The sequence below is a fragment of the Pseudonaja textilis genome, chromosome Z (genome assembly GCF_049901715.1).
Source record: "Pseudonaja textilis isolate UNSWEBS1 chromosome Z, rPseTex1.2, whole genome shotgun sequence".
In the NCBI taxonomy this organism is placed as follows: Eukaryota; Metazoa; Chordata; class Lepidosauria; order Squamata; family Elapidae; genus Pseudonaja; species Pseudonaja textilis.
This window is the reverse complement of record NC_142008.1, coordinates 121,731,887-121,748,391: the sequence shown is the minus strand read 5'-3', so window position 1 is coordinate 121,748,391 and position 16,505 is coordinate 121,731,887. Positions and strand designations below refer to the sequence as shown.

Sequence of the window (16,505 nt, the reverse complement as noted above, 5' to 3'; positions counted from 1 at the left end):
TCTAGCAGCTGTGATAGACTGGGTAAGAGGAATTTATTGCTCTGAATGCTGCAGTTATTGCTCTGTAAACAAAAGGCTGTAACAGGATGTTCAAAGCACGCTGGGTTTTTGAAAGAGAGCAAAACTCGCTGAATTAAAACACTTTAACTACAATCAGTATGTCTCTGAATAAGATTGTTTTGCAATAGTTTTCTAAAGTTCTTCAAGTTGAATAGTACTAAAATACAGTCCAGAAATTTGGGTTAACTAATCCAATCTGTCCTTTACTTTTAAAGTTACTTCTAGTTGCAATACCATTTTTTAACTAAATCTGACAGTCACTCCAGATCGTTAATCACAGTTATTTTCCTCCTTTGAGTCCCACTTTCCGAGGAAAATTCCACTGCAGAAATTCAGTCAAGGAGACTGTCCTCTCGTCTCAACAACCGAAGCCTTCCTCTGCCGTCCAGGGTAACTTTTGGCTCCTAAGAGCCTCGGTGCTTTCTCCTCCCTCCTTGTTTCTCCCTGCCAGCTGTCCGATGTGGCTCCGGGGAAACTGTGTGGGGGATATTAATGGAAACGCGTTGTCTGGCGTGGAAGATACTTCTATCAGCTGTGTGAGGGATTTAAACGAAGGTACGTTGTTTGCACTCCTCGGGCTCCAAGTGATCAGTTCCAGAGCTCTACCAGTGTGGTTACTAGGGCTCGACGGAAGAGCTTCACTTTTCTGGGGAGGGAGAGGAGGACTCCGGATCAATTAGCAGGAGCTATGCTAGCATTATTTGGGCTCCACGGCTTCAGAATCCAGCGTTTTTGGGCTTGTTTTTTGGGATCAGGTTTACTCACGGTTACTGGTGCAAGCAGCAGCTTTAAAAGTGATTTCTGGTTCAGGTGGTGGCTTTATAGGGAGATAGTGGTCCAGGAGTGAGAGCTTCACCTTCCTAGTTGGGCGCCGCCATGATGAATTATCATTAAGTATAATTTACTTCTTACAATCTTCCCTTGACTATTCTTAAAAGGTAAGCAGAGTCACTCTGGGCAATTAAAATCAAAAAGATGTTGAGGCTCTAGAAAGAATGCAGAGAAGAGCAACCAGGATGATTAGGGGACTGGAGACTAAAACATATGAAGAATGGTTATAGGAACTGGGCATGGTTAGTCTAGTGAAGAGAAGGACCAGGGAAAACATGATAGCAGTGTCCCAATATTTGAGGGAGGGGATGCCACAGAGAGGAGGGGGTCAAGCTATTTTCTAAAGACCCTGTAGGTCAGACAAGGAACAATGGATAGAAACTGAACAAGGAGAGATTTAACCTGGAAATAAGGAGAAACTTTCTGACAGTGAGAACAATCAATCCGTAGAACAGAAGTTGCTTTCTGAAGTTGTGGGAGTTTCATCACTGAAACCTTTCAAGAAGAGACTGGACTGCCACCTGTCAGAAATGGTGTAGGGCAGGGGTGTCAAACTCAAGGCCTGTGGGCTGAATCTGGCCAATAGGGTGCTTAGACCTGGCTCATGGGGCTTCCCTGAAAACAGCAAAGAACTGACTTGAGTGCGGTTGCCAGCAAAAATTGAGGTTGGAGGGAGGGCCGCATGCACCCCTGAGCTCTGCAGAAGGCTGTTCTGGCCAAAAACGGGGTCCAGGGGGATGCAGGAGTCCTCCCAACCTTCATTTTCACTGGCAGAGGGCTGCAGAAAAGAAAGAAAGGGAGGGAGGGAGAGAGGAAGGAAGAAAGCAAGGAAGGAAAAGGAGATTATAATGAGAGTGAGGGAGGATCTGATGGAACTTCTGCCTTAGTATTTGGCCAGACAGGTGCCCCCAACATGAATGACATTGATCTGGTAATGCCCACCCCAGCCACGTCCACCTCAGCCCCCTGAGGTTAAACACAACCTGATGTGGCCCTCAATGAAATTGACAACCCTGCTGTAAGTCTCCTGCTTGGGGAGGGAGTTAGACTAGATGACCTACAAGATCCCTTCTAACTCTGTTATTCTGTTAATCTATTATTTGGATTCAGCCTCACCAGGAAATGTATATGTATATGTATATATGTATATTCATATACACATACATGTATACAATAAATATCTGTGTGTGTTTGTGTGTATTTATGATGCTTTATTTAAGGTAAGTTTGTATATCAATGGTTGCATGACCCCTGCATAAATGCCATATGCTAAATAAGCAAATAAATAAGAGTCGCTAAATCTCCCCAGCAATATCAACATAGTAATAGTGATAATGACATCACCCAATTTCATCATCCAAGAAGTTATTAGGAAGGAGATGGGAATGAGAGGAAGGGAAGAGAGAGAAAGGAAGGGAAGGGAAAGAAAGAAAACAGGGTGAAGGAAGGAGGAAAGAAGGAAGGAAGAAAGAAAGAAAAGAGATAGAAAGGTGAAGAAGGAAGGGAAGCAGGGGTGGGATTCTACCAATTCAGACTGGTTTGGGTGAACCAGATGTTAAATTTACATTTGTAGTTGAATCAACCTTTTGCCCCCCCCCCCACTCCCAGGAGTCTCCATAAGGCCCATTTTGGATAAAAGTAAGTACAGAGTCTGTGCAGAGGCTCTGGGAAGGGGGAAAATGGGTCTTCCAGAATTCTGGAAGCAGGCCTATTTCTGGCTTCCAGAAGGCTTCTAGACCCCAGGGGAGGCTGTTTTCACCCTCCCAGAGCCCAAGAGAAGCCTCCAGTCCCCGGGGAAGATGAAAAACGGCCCTCCCAGAAGTTCCGGTGGACCATGCCCACCATGGCCATGCCCACCCAGCAACCAGGCAGCAAAACTGTTGCTGGGTCACATTTTATTGAATATTTTTGATGAGTGGCATGTCACATATGAGGGCCAAGTTCTCACTTCTCTGTCTCTACCTTCCGGCCAAGCAATTTATTCAGGGCTCGTTTCATATCCTCGTTCCTTAAAGTATAGATAATGGGGTTGAGCAACGGAGTCACAGCCGTGAAGAAAACTGACACCACTTTGTCCTCTGCAAAACTTGTGGAAGGACGGGAGTAAATGAAGATGCAATGTCCCAGGAAGAGAGTCACCACTGTCAAATGCGCAGCACAAGTGGAAAGAGCCTTGTGTTGACCTGCCGCCAAACGGGTACGGAGGGAGGCCAAGATGACACCATAGGAGACCACCAGCACCACGAAGCAGACCACAGAAATCAGGCCTGAGTTGGACACAATCAGGACCTCAATGACATATGTGTCAGTGCAGGCAAGCTTGATGACTGGAGGAACATCACAGAAGAAGTTGTCCACCACCTTCGGGCCACAGTAGGGGAGTCTGATTGTCATGCCAATCAAAGCAAGGGAGTGGATAGTACCACCAACCCAGATGGTGACCGCCAAGAGCAGACAGACCTTATGGTTCATGACATTGAGATAGTGCATGGGGTCGCAGATGGCTACATAGCGATCGTAGGCCATAACGGTGAGGAGAAAGATCTCGGTGCAAGCAAAGAGGTGAAGGAAGAACATCTGAGCAATGCAACCTCCAAACGAGATGGTCTTCTCGGTTGACAGGAAATCAGCCAGCATCTTGGGCACAGTGACAGTGGAGTGGCAGATATCAATGAAAGAGAGGTTGCTCAGGAAGAAATACATAGGGGTATGGAGGTTCTGGTCCAGCATGATAGTGATTATGATGAGTAAGTTCCCAGCCAAAATCAGCAGGTACACCACCAGGAAGATTGCAAACAGAACCTGTTGGGTCTCAGAATTGTTGGAAAGGCCAACCAGTACAAATTCGGTCACTGAGGTCCAGTTCTGTACTGGAGTGGTCCAATTGGAAGCCATCTCTTCCCCTGTTTCTGTTCTGGAGAAAAGAGAAAATAATATTCTGTATTATTTTGCCTAGGAAAAAAACATGAAGGCGACCAACTCACGGATCTACAGGCTTCACATTGTAAAGTTAGCAAAGTGAGACTTGTCCCATCAGGACAATGAGATTTACCAAGTCCAGTGAAATGTCTATGGAGATTCTCAGGTCATCCAGGTCATGGTTGTCCCAAAGGTGCCTTTTCAAGAGGCAACCGGACTTTCTGTTTTTTTTTCTTTGAAGACGTTTCACTTCTCATCCAAGAAGCTTCCTCAGCTCTGACTTGATAGTGGGGGAATGGAAGGATTTATACTCCTTACAGACAGCTGGTCATTTGCATCCTTTTTAGAGAGTCACTGCGGCCACCTGGGGGTTTATTTGTGTCATTAGGGTCACTTCATAAACGCATAGCACAACATAGGAGAACAAACCCACCAGGACTAGATTCAGAAGTCCACCAGCATTTAAAAGACAAAGGCCATTCTTTTGAAGACAACAAAGTCCACACTTTGGACAGAGAGGGCCACTGCTTTGAAAGAGGGTTCAAAGAGGCCATCTATGTCAAAACTGAATAGCTCTCTCTCAACAGAGGGGAGGGATATGACATCATCTATCTTCAGTCGACAACAGTTCCAAGAAGGCCCCACACCCATAGGTACCACTCAGGTGACTCTGATGACACAGATAAATCTCCAGGTGGCCTCAACAATTCTCTTTTTGTTGTTGTTGTTAGTTGCATGTCTGACCCATCGTGACCCCATGGGCAACGTTCCTCCAGGCCTTCTTATCCTCTACCATCTTCTGGAATCCATTTAAGCTCACACCCACTGCTTCAGTGACTCCGACAACTCTCTAAAAGGATGCAAAAGACCAGCTGTCTGCAAGGAGTATAAATCCTTCCATTCCCACCATTCAGGCAGAGCTGAAGAAGCTTTTTGGATGAGAAGCGAAACAACTTCAATGAAAAAACAGCAACTACCAGAAACTCACCAGAAAAAATTAATGGCTATAATCCTCCATTTCTGGTTGCCTGAAGGAAACATATTCAGTAGTTGAATATCTTTGATCATGGTTCCCTGAAACTATTACATGCTTTATTTCATGGATTTTCTAACCCTCCATCTAAAAATATTTTTTTAAGTTTCCAATCTAACTTATAAAGCTGTCATCTCCTGGTAGTCTCCTGCCCAAGGTCTTGGTAACATTTTTTAAAAATAACCCACTCAATCATGTCTGATTCTCAAAGGTTGACTGCAGGGTTATTAATGGGGTTTTTTTGCAAGGTTTTTGAAGAACAGTTTGCCATTGACTCCTTCCTAGGGCTAAGAGAAAGTGACTGGCTCAAGGTCACACAGCTGGTTTTGGGCCTGAGGCAGGATTGGAATACTGCAACCAATTTTGGTCACCACACTACAAAAAAGATGTTGAGACTTTGAAAAGGTTCAGAAAAGAGCAACTAATATGATCAAAGGCCTAGAGACTAAAGCATATGAAAAACAGTTGGAGAATTTGGGTTTGCCAAATTCTAGAGAAAAGAAAGCCTAGGAGGGGCACGATAGCAGTATTCCAGTATTTGCGGGGCTGCCACAGAGAAGAAGCAGTTAAATTATTCTCCAAAATACTAGAGGGCAGGACAAGAAAAAATGGATGGAAACTAATCACAGAGAGAAGCAACTTGGAATTAAGGAGAAACTTCCTAACAGTGAGAACAGCTTGCCACCAGAAATTGTGAATGCTCCAACACTGGAAGTTTTTAAGAAGAGATTGGACAACCATTTGTCTGAAGTGGTGTAGGGCTTTCTGCCTGAGCAGGGGGTTGGACTAGAAGACCTCCAAGGTCCCTTTCAGCTCTTCTCTTCTCTTCTCTTCTCTTCTCTTCTCTTCTCTTCTCTTCTCTTCTCTTCTCTTCTCTTCTCTTCTCTTCTCTTCTCTTCTCTTCTCCTCCATTCCATTCCACTCTACTCTTCTTCTATTTTACCTCTACTCTACCCAACCCTACCCTACCCTACCTTACCCTACCCTACCTTACCCTACTCTACTCTGCTCAACTCTACTCTATTCTACACCAAACTGGCTTTCTTAGTAACCTACTGAATGATAAAATCCTATAATATCATTTAGACCATTTAGATTCTCAAGTTGAACCTTCTTTTCCATGGAAAAATCCTAATTGAAGCATCTGGATAAATGGCCATCCCTCTGTTTAATTATATCCAGCTAAAGGAGAGTCCTTCATCTTTCTCCATTGTCAAATAGGAAGGTCCTTTTAATTTATGAGCATTCAGGCAGATTTCATCACCTGTCCAGTCCTGGACACTTAAAATAGGTGCGCAGTTTTTAGAAATGCAACAACTCAAGGCTGAACCTGCAGGTACAAACCCTTTGCTTAATTCGGTGGTCACCTCCATTCTTCCTAATGCTCTTGGGATGAAAAAACTGCACACAAACAGTGTAGATGTATCACAGGTGGATCTGTATGCACTGTGACACCCACCCACTCACCCACCCATCATACAGATGGTCCTTGATTTACAACAGTTCATTTAGTGACCGTTTAGAGTTACAATGGCACTGAAAGCATAACTTATGGCCATTTTTCACCCTTTATGACCATTGCGGCATCTCCACATGATCAAAACTCAGATGCTTGGCAGCCGACTCGTATTTATGATGGTTGCAATGTTCCCAGGGTCATATGATCCCCCTTTTGCGACCTTCTGATAAGCAAAGTCAATGTGGGGGGAGGGGGAAAGGGAAGCCCGATTCACTTAACAACCACGTGACTAACTTAACAACCGCAGGGATTCACTTCACAACTGTGGCAAGAAAAGTCATCAAATGGGACGAAACTCACCTAACAAACATCTCACTTAGCAACATAAATGTTGGGCTCCATTGTGGTCACATGGTGAGGACTATCTGTATATTTGCAATGTCAGAGAAACAGCTAGGTGGAATCCAAACAGTGGGTGCTGGTGATGTGATTTACTGTGCACTCTTAATGCAGAACAACGGAGTTGGAAGGGGCCTTGGAGGTCTTCTAGTCCAGCCCCCTGTTCAAGCAGGAGACTCTATATGATTTGTGACAAATGGCTGTCCAGTCCCTTCTTAAAAGCCTCCAGTGTTGGAGCATTTACAACTTTTGAAGGCCAATTGTTCCACTGATTAATTGTTCTAACTGTCAAGAAATTTCTCCTTAGTTCTAGGTTATTTCTCTCTTTGTTCCGTTTCCACCCATTGCTTTTTTTCCTGCCTTCAGGTGCTTTGGAAAATAACTTGACTCCCTAATGAACACTGAGAGCAGACTGGCGGCTAAGCTAAGTAACTGCATTATTTTTATTTTCTTTAGATTCTTTAGATTGAAGAGGTGATTTTGCGGTGCAAGGAAAAGGAAGATTCCTCATTTCTAGGATGGTGGAAAGAGGAGCATTGTTAGAGGAATGCTTGAACTCTCATGCCCATTGGTTGGTATTTTGTGTCACATACCTGGGATGAAAGAATATTTGCTTCCTCCCCTAAGCAAAAGATAGATGATTCATTGTGCTTACTTTGCACCTGACAAATAAATGTGGATTTGGTTCCTATCATGGAAGAATGGTTGCAGGAATTGATGGAGTTGGTGGAAATGGCAAAACTGATGACTTTGATTAAAGAAAAGAACACAAATACTTTTGTTTCCACATGGAAACTGCTTCTGAACTTCGTGCTCGATGTGGAAAGGAATGTAATTCTGACTTTTGGGTTTTACAGATGAGACTGATAGATCCTTAGAGAATTGATTTGTTCAAACTATTATGGAAAAGCAAACAGCTGTGATTTGATGTTAATACTTTATTTTACTGTAACAGGAAGAGTTGAAAGTCAGTGCTTCATTTTCTTTCCCCCTTTCCTCTCCCCCCCTTCTTCTATTTTATATACTCTGTAACTTAATAAATAAAAAAATAAATGTGGATTGCCAGCTTTAAATCTGGCAACTGAAACTCAGTGACAGCAGAATACCTGACTGAAAAAAATGGGCAAGGTTTGTTAAAAAGCTTTCTAGAAATTAATGAATTCATTAATTAAAATAATGAATGAGTAAACATTCTCTTTTTCTCTCTTATATTGGCAAGAAATCAAATGCTGGTGATGAACAACCGATCTTTTTTGAAGGCATTCTTTTTCAAGTAACGCTATCCACAAGTTGGAAAACAAGTTCCATCAGGCAGTTTAGTGTAGTTGTTAAAGTGCTGGCTTAGAAACCAGGAGACTGTGAATTCTAGTCCTGCTTTAGGTGTGAAAGCCAGCTGGGTGACTTGGGGTCATTTACTTTTCCTCAGCCCAACCCACCTTGTAGGATTGTTGTTATGAGGAAAAAGTGGAGGAGGAAGGATTCTTAGCTATGTTTGTCACCTTGAGTTACTTTTAAAGTAATAAAGGTGGGATAAAATCAAATAAGTAATAATAATTCTCTGGATGACAAAGGAAACTTTAAAAGTTCACATCTCTCTCTCTCTCTCTCTCTCCCTCCCTCCCCCTCTCCCTCCCTCTCTCTCTCTCTCTCTCTCTAGATTCTCAAATGGAAATAGATAAAAAATGCCAACCACATCACAAGAACCTATGCATGTCTTTAATAATCCCCTGTTTCACCAATTCTAGAAATGAAGGACCTCTTTTTTCCCCTTGCACCGCAAAACCATCTCTTTTTTAGGGAGGGTGAAAGAATAAGGACTATCCACAAAGAGTTTGAAGCAAAAATAAGGAAGGTGCTTATGGGAATTTAGCCGCCAATCCTCTCTCGGTGCTAACAGTGCACAGCTCATCACATCCTCCTCCTCATTAACTCTTTTGATGTCATGTGGCTGTTGTGAGAACAGAAACCTCTTTTCTTCCTCATTTTGCATCATTTTCTTGTTTTGGAGTTGTCTGCTTGAGAGTGTACACAGTAAAGTTTCTTTTGGATTGTTTTTGGCTGAAAGAGCATATTTTTTTCCTATAGTGTTCCTTTGAATAATTGCACAATATTTCAGATTCATTTCTCAGATTTTTTCTCTCGTTAGCTGCTCTCTCGTGTTAGGATTTGGCTTCAGCAAAATAATATAGCATTTGGGTGAAAAGATGCAACTCGCTATCCCTAAACTGGAGGCCAAAATGGGAAAGACTTCCACAGACGCCAGGTACTTTCTCTTGGTGCTGAGCTAAAATTGGTTGAAACAAATGACATTTAAACACTGAAAAACAGCAACACGCTGAAGGTAATAAGCTTGGCTTCATTAAAATATCAGGTTTTATTTTCTGCTCAATTTAGTGCTGGAGTTGACCAACCTATTCCATAATCTAGCTATTCACTTTTGGAGGCTCCCCCACCCCAACAAAAAAAGGGATTTCACATTTAAAAAATTTCTGGAGTTGTTTACAGACACAAGAACTCAGAATACAAAATTTTAAAAAGTAGCCTAATCAAGGAAACCAATCAAGGAGAGAACCAGCTTAGAACCAAGGAGAAATTTCCTGACAGTTAGAACAATTAATCAATGGAACAACTTGTCTCTGTAAGTTGTAAATGCTCCAACACTGCAGATTTTTAAGAAGAGAATTGGACAGGCATTTGTCTGAAATAGTATAAGGTTTCCTGCTTGAACAGGGGATTGGACTATAAGATATCCAAGTTCCCCTCCAACTTCTATTCTGTTCTGTTCTGTTCTGTTCTGTTCTGTTCCCGTTCCCATTCCCATTCCCATTCCCATTCCCATTCCTATTCCTATTCCTATTATATTCTATGCAAAATTCAACAGGGCTTTAATGGTGTTAAAGTGACATCCATAAGAACGGTTTGACGGTGCATATATTATCACAGTTCTTATAATGAGTACATGTATTTATTTTTCAATTCAGCGGTCTGTTCTACCCCACACAATAAGCAAACACACAATAATCTCTACTGTAAGATCTTTGCAATATACATTTCTACTAAAAAAAAAAAGGAGACAACCCCCCTTGTCAATGTTTCCTGCTTTCAGACAATGACAAAAAAAGAAAACTTACAATTTTGCCTGCACCTGAAGGACAGTTCCTTTTGTTTACTTGCTTCAGCTCCGTTGAAGTTGCTTAATCTCATCTGTATTTTTTTTTCTTTTGCCATATATACCATACCCCCACTCTCTCACTCTCTCTCTCTCTCTCTCTCTCTCTCTCTCTTTTTTTTTTGCATCGAAGCAAAGTCTTTTAATGTTGCTTTGCAACAGCCATTTGTTGACCCTGTAGAGATTACAACTCATGACATCATGTGGGGCTGGGGGAGATTGTTGAGTGGGACATAACCATTCCAAGATATTTTCAACTTTAGTACAAAGGACATGAAGCTTTTTCCCTTGACAGGGGAGAGTGGAGTGAATGGGAAGGTCTACAAAATTAAAAAAAATGTTTTATTTAGCTGGCATGATGAATTAATCTGTGCTCCAGAAAGTGTTGCCCAAGAATTTTAGATACAGTTTCTTAACAGAATAGAACAGAATAGAATGGCATTGCATGGCATGGAATAGTATAGAATAGGAATAGGAATAGAAATAATAGAATAGGAAGAAAAATAATAGAATAGAACAGAACAGAATAAAAGAGTTGGAAAGGATCTTAGAAGTCATCTAGTCCAACGCCCTGGTCAAGCAGGAGATTCTATACCATTTCAGATAAATGGTTGCCCTATCTTTTTTTTTTTTTTAAAGCCACTAGTGATGGAGCACCCACAGCTTCCGAAAGCAAGTGATTGCTCTCATTGTTAGGAAATTTCTCCTTAGTTTTAGGTTGCTTCTCTCCTCAGTTAGTTTCCATCCATTGTTCTTTGTCCTGCCTTCAAGTGCTCTGGAAAATAGTTTGACCCCTTCATCTTTGTAGGAGCCTCTCAAATATTAGAACGCTGCTGTCATGTCTCCCCTGGTCCTTCTTTTCATAGACTAGACTCAACCAAGGCAATTCTTTAAAAAGTGGACTTCAACTCTCCAACTAGCTGGCTGGGGAATTCTGGGAAATTGAACTCCACCCATCTTTGAATTGCTAAGGTTGAGAAACACCAGTTCTGAACCGATCACCCTCAAAATATTGTACTATTTTTCTGATGCGATGCTTTATCATCCATGCTGCCCAGGGCAATCCTGCATACATTAGAGGGGATCACCCAATAGGCAAAACTTAAAACCAAAATAGTAGCCTGTTTGATTGTGTTTGTTTCTACTGCGGGGGATGGGAGGGCTGAAATTGTGGCTTTTTATTGCCACAGGTCATCTGGAGTCACAGTGTGTGAGTTGGGTGACCATATAAATTTATTTCATAAACAAACAAACAAATACCAGATGAATAAAACACAACATCTGATAGCCAAACAAATAAATCTGTTTGTCGGTCAATCTCCCAAAGGTGCTTCTTTCAAGAGCCAACTGGACTTTCTTGTTTTTCTTTTGAAGACACTTCACTTCTCATCCTAGAAGATTCTTCAGCTCTGATGGGATGGTGGGGAATGGAAGGATTTATACTCCTTGCGGACAGCTGGTCATTTGCATCCTTTCAGAGGATGTTGAAGGCCTGGAAGGTTTATCTGTGTCTTCAGGGTCACCCAAGTAATGCTCCTGGTTCCTGTAGTCTGGCATTTTTCCTCTGGAAATCCATTCCTGCTCCCACACTATTCCAAAAGAGTTCATCTCAGCTAAAAGTCTGTAGAGATTCTCAGTCATCCAGGTCATAGTTGTCCCAAATGTGCTTTTTCAGGAGGTAACTGGACTTCCCTGTTTTTAAAAAGATTTTTAGCTATACAATTTGGGATGAACACCCTTGGAATGGTGTTGGAGTAGCTTTCTTTCTTTCTGTCTTTCTTTCTTTCTTTCTTTCTTTCTTTCTTTCTTTCTTTCTTTCTTTCTTTCTGTCTGTCTGTCTTTCTTTTTTTCCTTCCTTCCTTCCTTCCTTCCTTCCTTCCTTCCTTCCTTCCTTCCTTCCTTCCTTCCTTCCTTCCTCTTCCTTCCTTCCTTCCTTCCTTCCTTCCTTCCTTCCTTCCTTCCTTCCTTCCTTCCTTCCTTCCTTCCTTCCTTCCTTTCTTTCTTTCTTTCTTTCTTTCTTCTTTCCTTATTTTTTTGCAAATAAGTCAAGACAGTGAACATATCCAACACACCTTCCTCCTTCTATTGTCATCCAGCTGGCTTTCATGCTTAAAATGGGATTAGAGCTCACAGTCTCCTGGTGGTTGGCTCAAGGTCCCCAAGGCAGCTGTCATCTCTAAGGCTGGACAGCCATAACCACTAGATGGAATCCAGCCACAAGATGATGAGGGCATGAGACATTATCCCAGGACACTCCGGTAAAACCCCCAATTGCCCACCAGGCAAAACTGGGTAAAACCACTCTGGCATTGGCTCTCTACGTTGGTTTATCAAGTAGTTGTGAATCCAAATATGGACTCTGTCTAGGGTCAACACAGGAGCTGATAGTTTCTGGGTTGGTCTTAAGCTTGTTTTATCCATTATTTGGGGGCTTTCATGGAATACCTGTTCACCATGGATTGATTACTTCACTGATAGATAGAGACAGGCAGATAGATAGATTAGATAGATAGGCAGATAGATAAGACAGATAGATTAGATAGAAACAGATAGATAAATTAGATAGAAATAGCTAGCTAGATGATTAGATAGATAGATAGATAGATAGATAGATAGATAGATAGATACAGATAGATAAGATAGGCAGATAGATAAAATAAACTAGATAGAGATAGCTAGCTAGATGATTCGATAGATAGAGACAGATAAATAGATAGATTAGATAGAGACAGATAGATTAGATAGATAGATGGAGATAGACAGATGGATAAATGGATTGATTAGAGATAGATAGATAAAATAGATTAGATTAGATAGAGACAGACAGACAGATAGATGAGATAGATAGAGACAGGCAGATAGATAAGATAGACAGATTAGATAGAGATAGATAGATTGATAGATTAGACAGAGATAGATAGATTAGATTAGATAGAGATAGATAGACAGATAGATTAGATAGAAAGATAGAGACAAACATACAGACAGACAGATATATAGTGGTGCTGAAAAAAATGACTTATGACCTGACACTATTGCTACATCCTCATGGTCATGATCCAGGTGCTTGGCAGCCAATTCACATTCATGAGAAAGTCCTGCAATCACACAATCAGAAGCAAATTCCATTAGGGAAGCCAGCCGGAATGGTCACAAGTCATGATTGCCTTGCTTAATGACTGCATTAAAAAAAGTCATAAAACTGGGTGTGGTCACATAATGCCTCACTTAATGATGGCACCACTTAATCACAAATGTTCTTGTCCTAATTGTGATTAAGTCCTAAGGCTACCTATAGTTTAGGTCGTGTTGAGAAATGTTTCAACTCACCACTAGAGTGCAGGAAGGGGCCACAAAAATCTGCCTTCTCCAAAGCCAGAATGAAAGTTTGGGGAAGAGAAGAGAAGGAGGAGTGGGGGTCAAGGGGGAAAGGAACAAGGAGTAAAAGGAGTGTTTTATCACAGGTGGGTGGTTTGATTATTGTTTTTTATTTGTTTATTTTCTATATTGTATTCTTGTTGCTTGCAAGCTGCCTAGAGTGGCTGTGAGCAAGTAGGGGGCCATATAAATTTCTCAAATAAACACATTTGCAAGATGTGACGTCACACCAATTAGCCACTTTCATTCTGGCCACAGCAGTCTTGTAGATGTGGCTTCTGTGGTTAGTTGACGGTTCCTACTGTATAACATTCAAAAGCGATTGCAGTTTGTTCACCCCTAACAGGGAAAACATGCAAACAAACAACACCCATCTGACTTTATCTTTATGCTTATTTATTTAAGAGCAGTCTCTCTCCTTCTCAGCCCAACCCACCTCACAGGGTTGTTGTTGCCAGAAAAATAGAAGGAGGAAGGAGTATGCAGTACAGAAAAAAGAAAGGAAGGAAAGAAAGAAAGAAAAAGAAAAAAGAAAGAAAAAAGAAAGAGAAAGAAAGAAAAAAGAAAAAAGAAGGAAGGAAGAAATGAAAGTTTACTTTATTGTCATTGCACCTTGTACAATGAAATTAAATACCATCTTCAGTGTACATTATGACTATGAAAATAAAACAAAAACAGACATCCTTCACGTTCTATACATTGAATTGAAAAACCCTGATATTGCATTAATATTGCACAATACAGTAGAATTCAATAGAGTTACTGTCCTGGGGAAAAAATGAAAGAAAGAAAGAAAGAAAGAAGGAAGGAAGGAAGGAAGGAAGGAAGGAAGGAAGGAAGGAAGGAAGGAAAGAAGGTGTTATATCGATCAATCGGTCCCAAGAAAAGACACGAGGCAGTGACTGTTTAAAAGCTCTTTTTATTTCAAGTTAGATCTGATTGCCGGCTTGGAGCGGCGGCGGCTTATATTGAACTTGCACAGGGTGCTGCAGCCAAGGACAGACATTTGAATCACCCGCGATCGGCTCGGCCAATCGCGGTTGCTTCGTAACGGCCAATCAGTGCTGCACACTCGACCAATCCGAGTGCTGTGCATTTTAGCCAATCAGAACACAAGGTTACAAGAATGCAAATACAAATACAGAATACCCCTCCCTTCTTGGTTCGGTCCTACGTGACGTAGTCCCGTAAGTAGGCGGGGCTCCGTAATTGTCTACTGAACCTGCGCAGGTTAGTTGTCTCTTGGTCTCCAGCCAGTTCGATCGGGGTCTGTGTTGCTCTCTGCCTCATCGATGGAACCGCCTGGAAGGGTGAGTCGGGCCTTCCGCTGCAGCTCCCTCCTGGTCTACCCGGGCTGGTTGAGCTGCTGGCTTCGCTGCTCCCGCCTGGGTTCCCCGGGCTGGTTGAGCTGGCTTGGCTGCTTCTTCCCGGCGAGGCTTCGAGCGGGTTGTCTCCTGGTGCTTCGGCTGGTGAGTATTCTTGGTTTTTTTTTTTGTTGGGGTTGTCTGTTTTGTTTTTCAGGGTTTTCCCTCCCCTCTTGGCTGGTGTTTTGGTGCTCCTCCTCTCCTCCTGGTTCTTTATTTGTGTGTATTTGCGTGTCGGTTGTATTTCCCATGGTAGTTCTCGATCTTAGTTGATCGATGTGCCATTTCCATGCTCGCCCGTCGTTCGTTTGTAACCGGTACGAGTGGGGACCTGTTACCTGGGTTATCGTTGCCAGTACCCAGAGTGGGTCCCCTGTGAAGTTCTTTGCGTATACTGCGTCTCCTGGTGTGAATGTTCGGTGCTTGCTGGAGGAGCCGAGGGGTCTTTCCGGGTTGTATGTGGGGTGCAGCCAGTCTAGTGGGGATCTTAATTTTCTCCCCATTAACAGCTCTGCTGGGCTCTTGTTCATTGTTGTGTTTGGGGTTATGTGTTGTATGAATAGCATCCTGTTGATTTTGTCCTGTATTTCCCCGGTTTCGATTTTTTGAATTGTCTTTTTTGTAAATTGGACCATTCGTTCTGCCCTCCCATTTGCCATCAGATGTGCTGGCGCTGTCAGTGCGTGCCGTATCCCCCGTTCCTCTAGGAATTTTTTGAATGGTAGCACAGTAAATTGGGGCCCGTTGTCCGATACAATTACATCTGGGAGGCCATGGGTTGAGAATAGTTTGTTGAGTTCTTTGATGATGGCTTCTGTGGTAGTCGTCTTCATGTTGCTTACCTCCAACCAGTTGGAGTAAGCATCTATTGTCACCAGGAACATGTGTCCTTTTGTGGGCCCAGCGAAGTCTATGTGAATCCTGGACCATGGCCCTCTGGGGGTTTCCCATTCCAGGATTGGGGCGGCGGGAGGGCTTGGCCTGGATTCTTGGCATTGCTTGCATGATGCCACCCAGGCTTCGATCTCCTTGTCCATCCCTGGCCACCAAGCGTAACTTCTGGCCAGGGCTTTTGTTCTGACAATGCCTGGGTGCCCTTCATGAAGCATGTCCAAAACCCTTTTCTGTAATTTTTCTGGGATGATGACCCTGTCTCCCCACAGCATGCAACCTTTTTGTGTAAAGAGTTCCATTTGTCGGCTCCGGAAAGTCCTGCACTGTTCGTCGTCATCTTTTTCCGGCCACCCTTTCTCCACCCAGTTTAAAACCCGCGCCAGACGTTTGTCTTTATTGGTTTCCTGGGCAATGTTTGACGCGGTTAGGGGGAGATTGGGTAAGGTCTCTATGCTGAGGATGGAAGTGGCAGGTGCTGGGTCGGTGTCCAGGTCGGGCAGCGGAGTGTGGCTCAAGGCGTCTGCGTGTGAGATTGACTTACTGGGGCGATGGGTTAGCTGGTAATTGTAGGCAGCAAGGAATTCGGACCACCTTGTCAATCTCGGCGATAGAATGTTCGGGGTGGTCCTGTCCCCTGCCAGGATCCCGAGCAACAGTTTATGGTCAGTGATGATGGTGAAGGTTCTGCCGTAAAGGTACTCGTGGAACTTCTTTACGGCAGCGACGATTGCCAGGGCCTCTTTGTCTAGCTGGCTGTAATTCCTTTCCGGTTTTGAGAGGGTTCTTGAAAAGAAGGTGATGGGTGTTTCTTTTCTGTCAGAGAGGATGTGGCTGAGGATGGCCCCAACGCCGAAGGGTGATGCATCGCATGTTACTGCTAGCGGTAGTGTCTCGCTGTACTGGATGAGGACAGCGTCCGATGTGAGTAGGTCTTTTGTTTGGTTGAATGCGTTTTCCTCTTGCCTTCCCCAGTTCCAGGTGGCTGTCTTGTCCAGCAGC

General features: G+C 43.0%; 1 protein-coding gene across 3 annotated transcripts; it reads right to left on the bottom strand.

Moving 5' to 3' along the window:
* Positions 1-2,835: 2,835 nt before the first annotated feature.
* On the bottom strand, positions 2,836-5,965 carry LOC113449440 (olfactory receptor 4E1-like). Of its 3 annotated transcripts, none has more exons than XM_087917795.1 (2): positions 5,954-5,965; positions 2,836-3,756 (listed from the first exon to the last, which is right to left on the bottom strand). In XM_087917795.1, exons 1-2 carry the CDS (start codon positions 5,963-5,965, stop codon positions 2,836-2,838), a joined length of 933 nt encoding a protein of 310 aa, XP_087773921.1. The 3 variants fall into 3 exon arrangements, with proteins under 3 accessions (XP_087773921.1, XP_026576329.1, XP_026576330.2); XM_026720544.1 differs by lacking the exon at positions 5,954-5,965 and adding an exon at positions 4,691-4,711; XM_026720545.2 differs by lacking the exon at positions 5,954-5,965 and having other exon boundaries at positions 2,836-3,786.
* Positions 5,966-16,505: the final 10,540 nt, after the last annotated feature.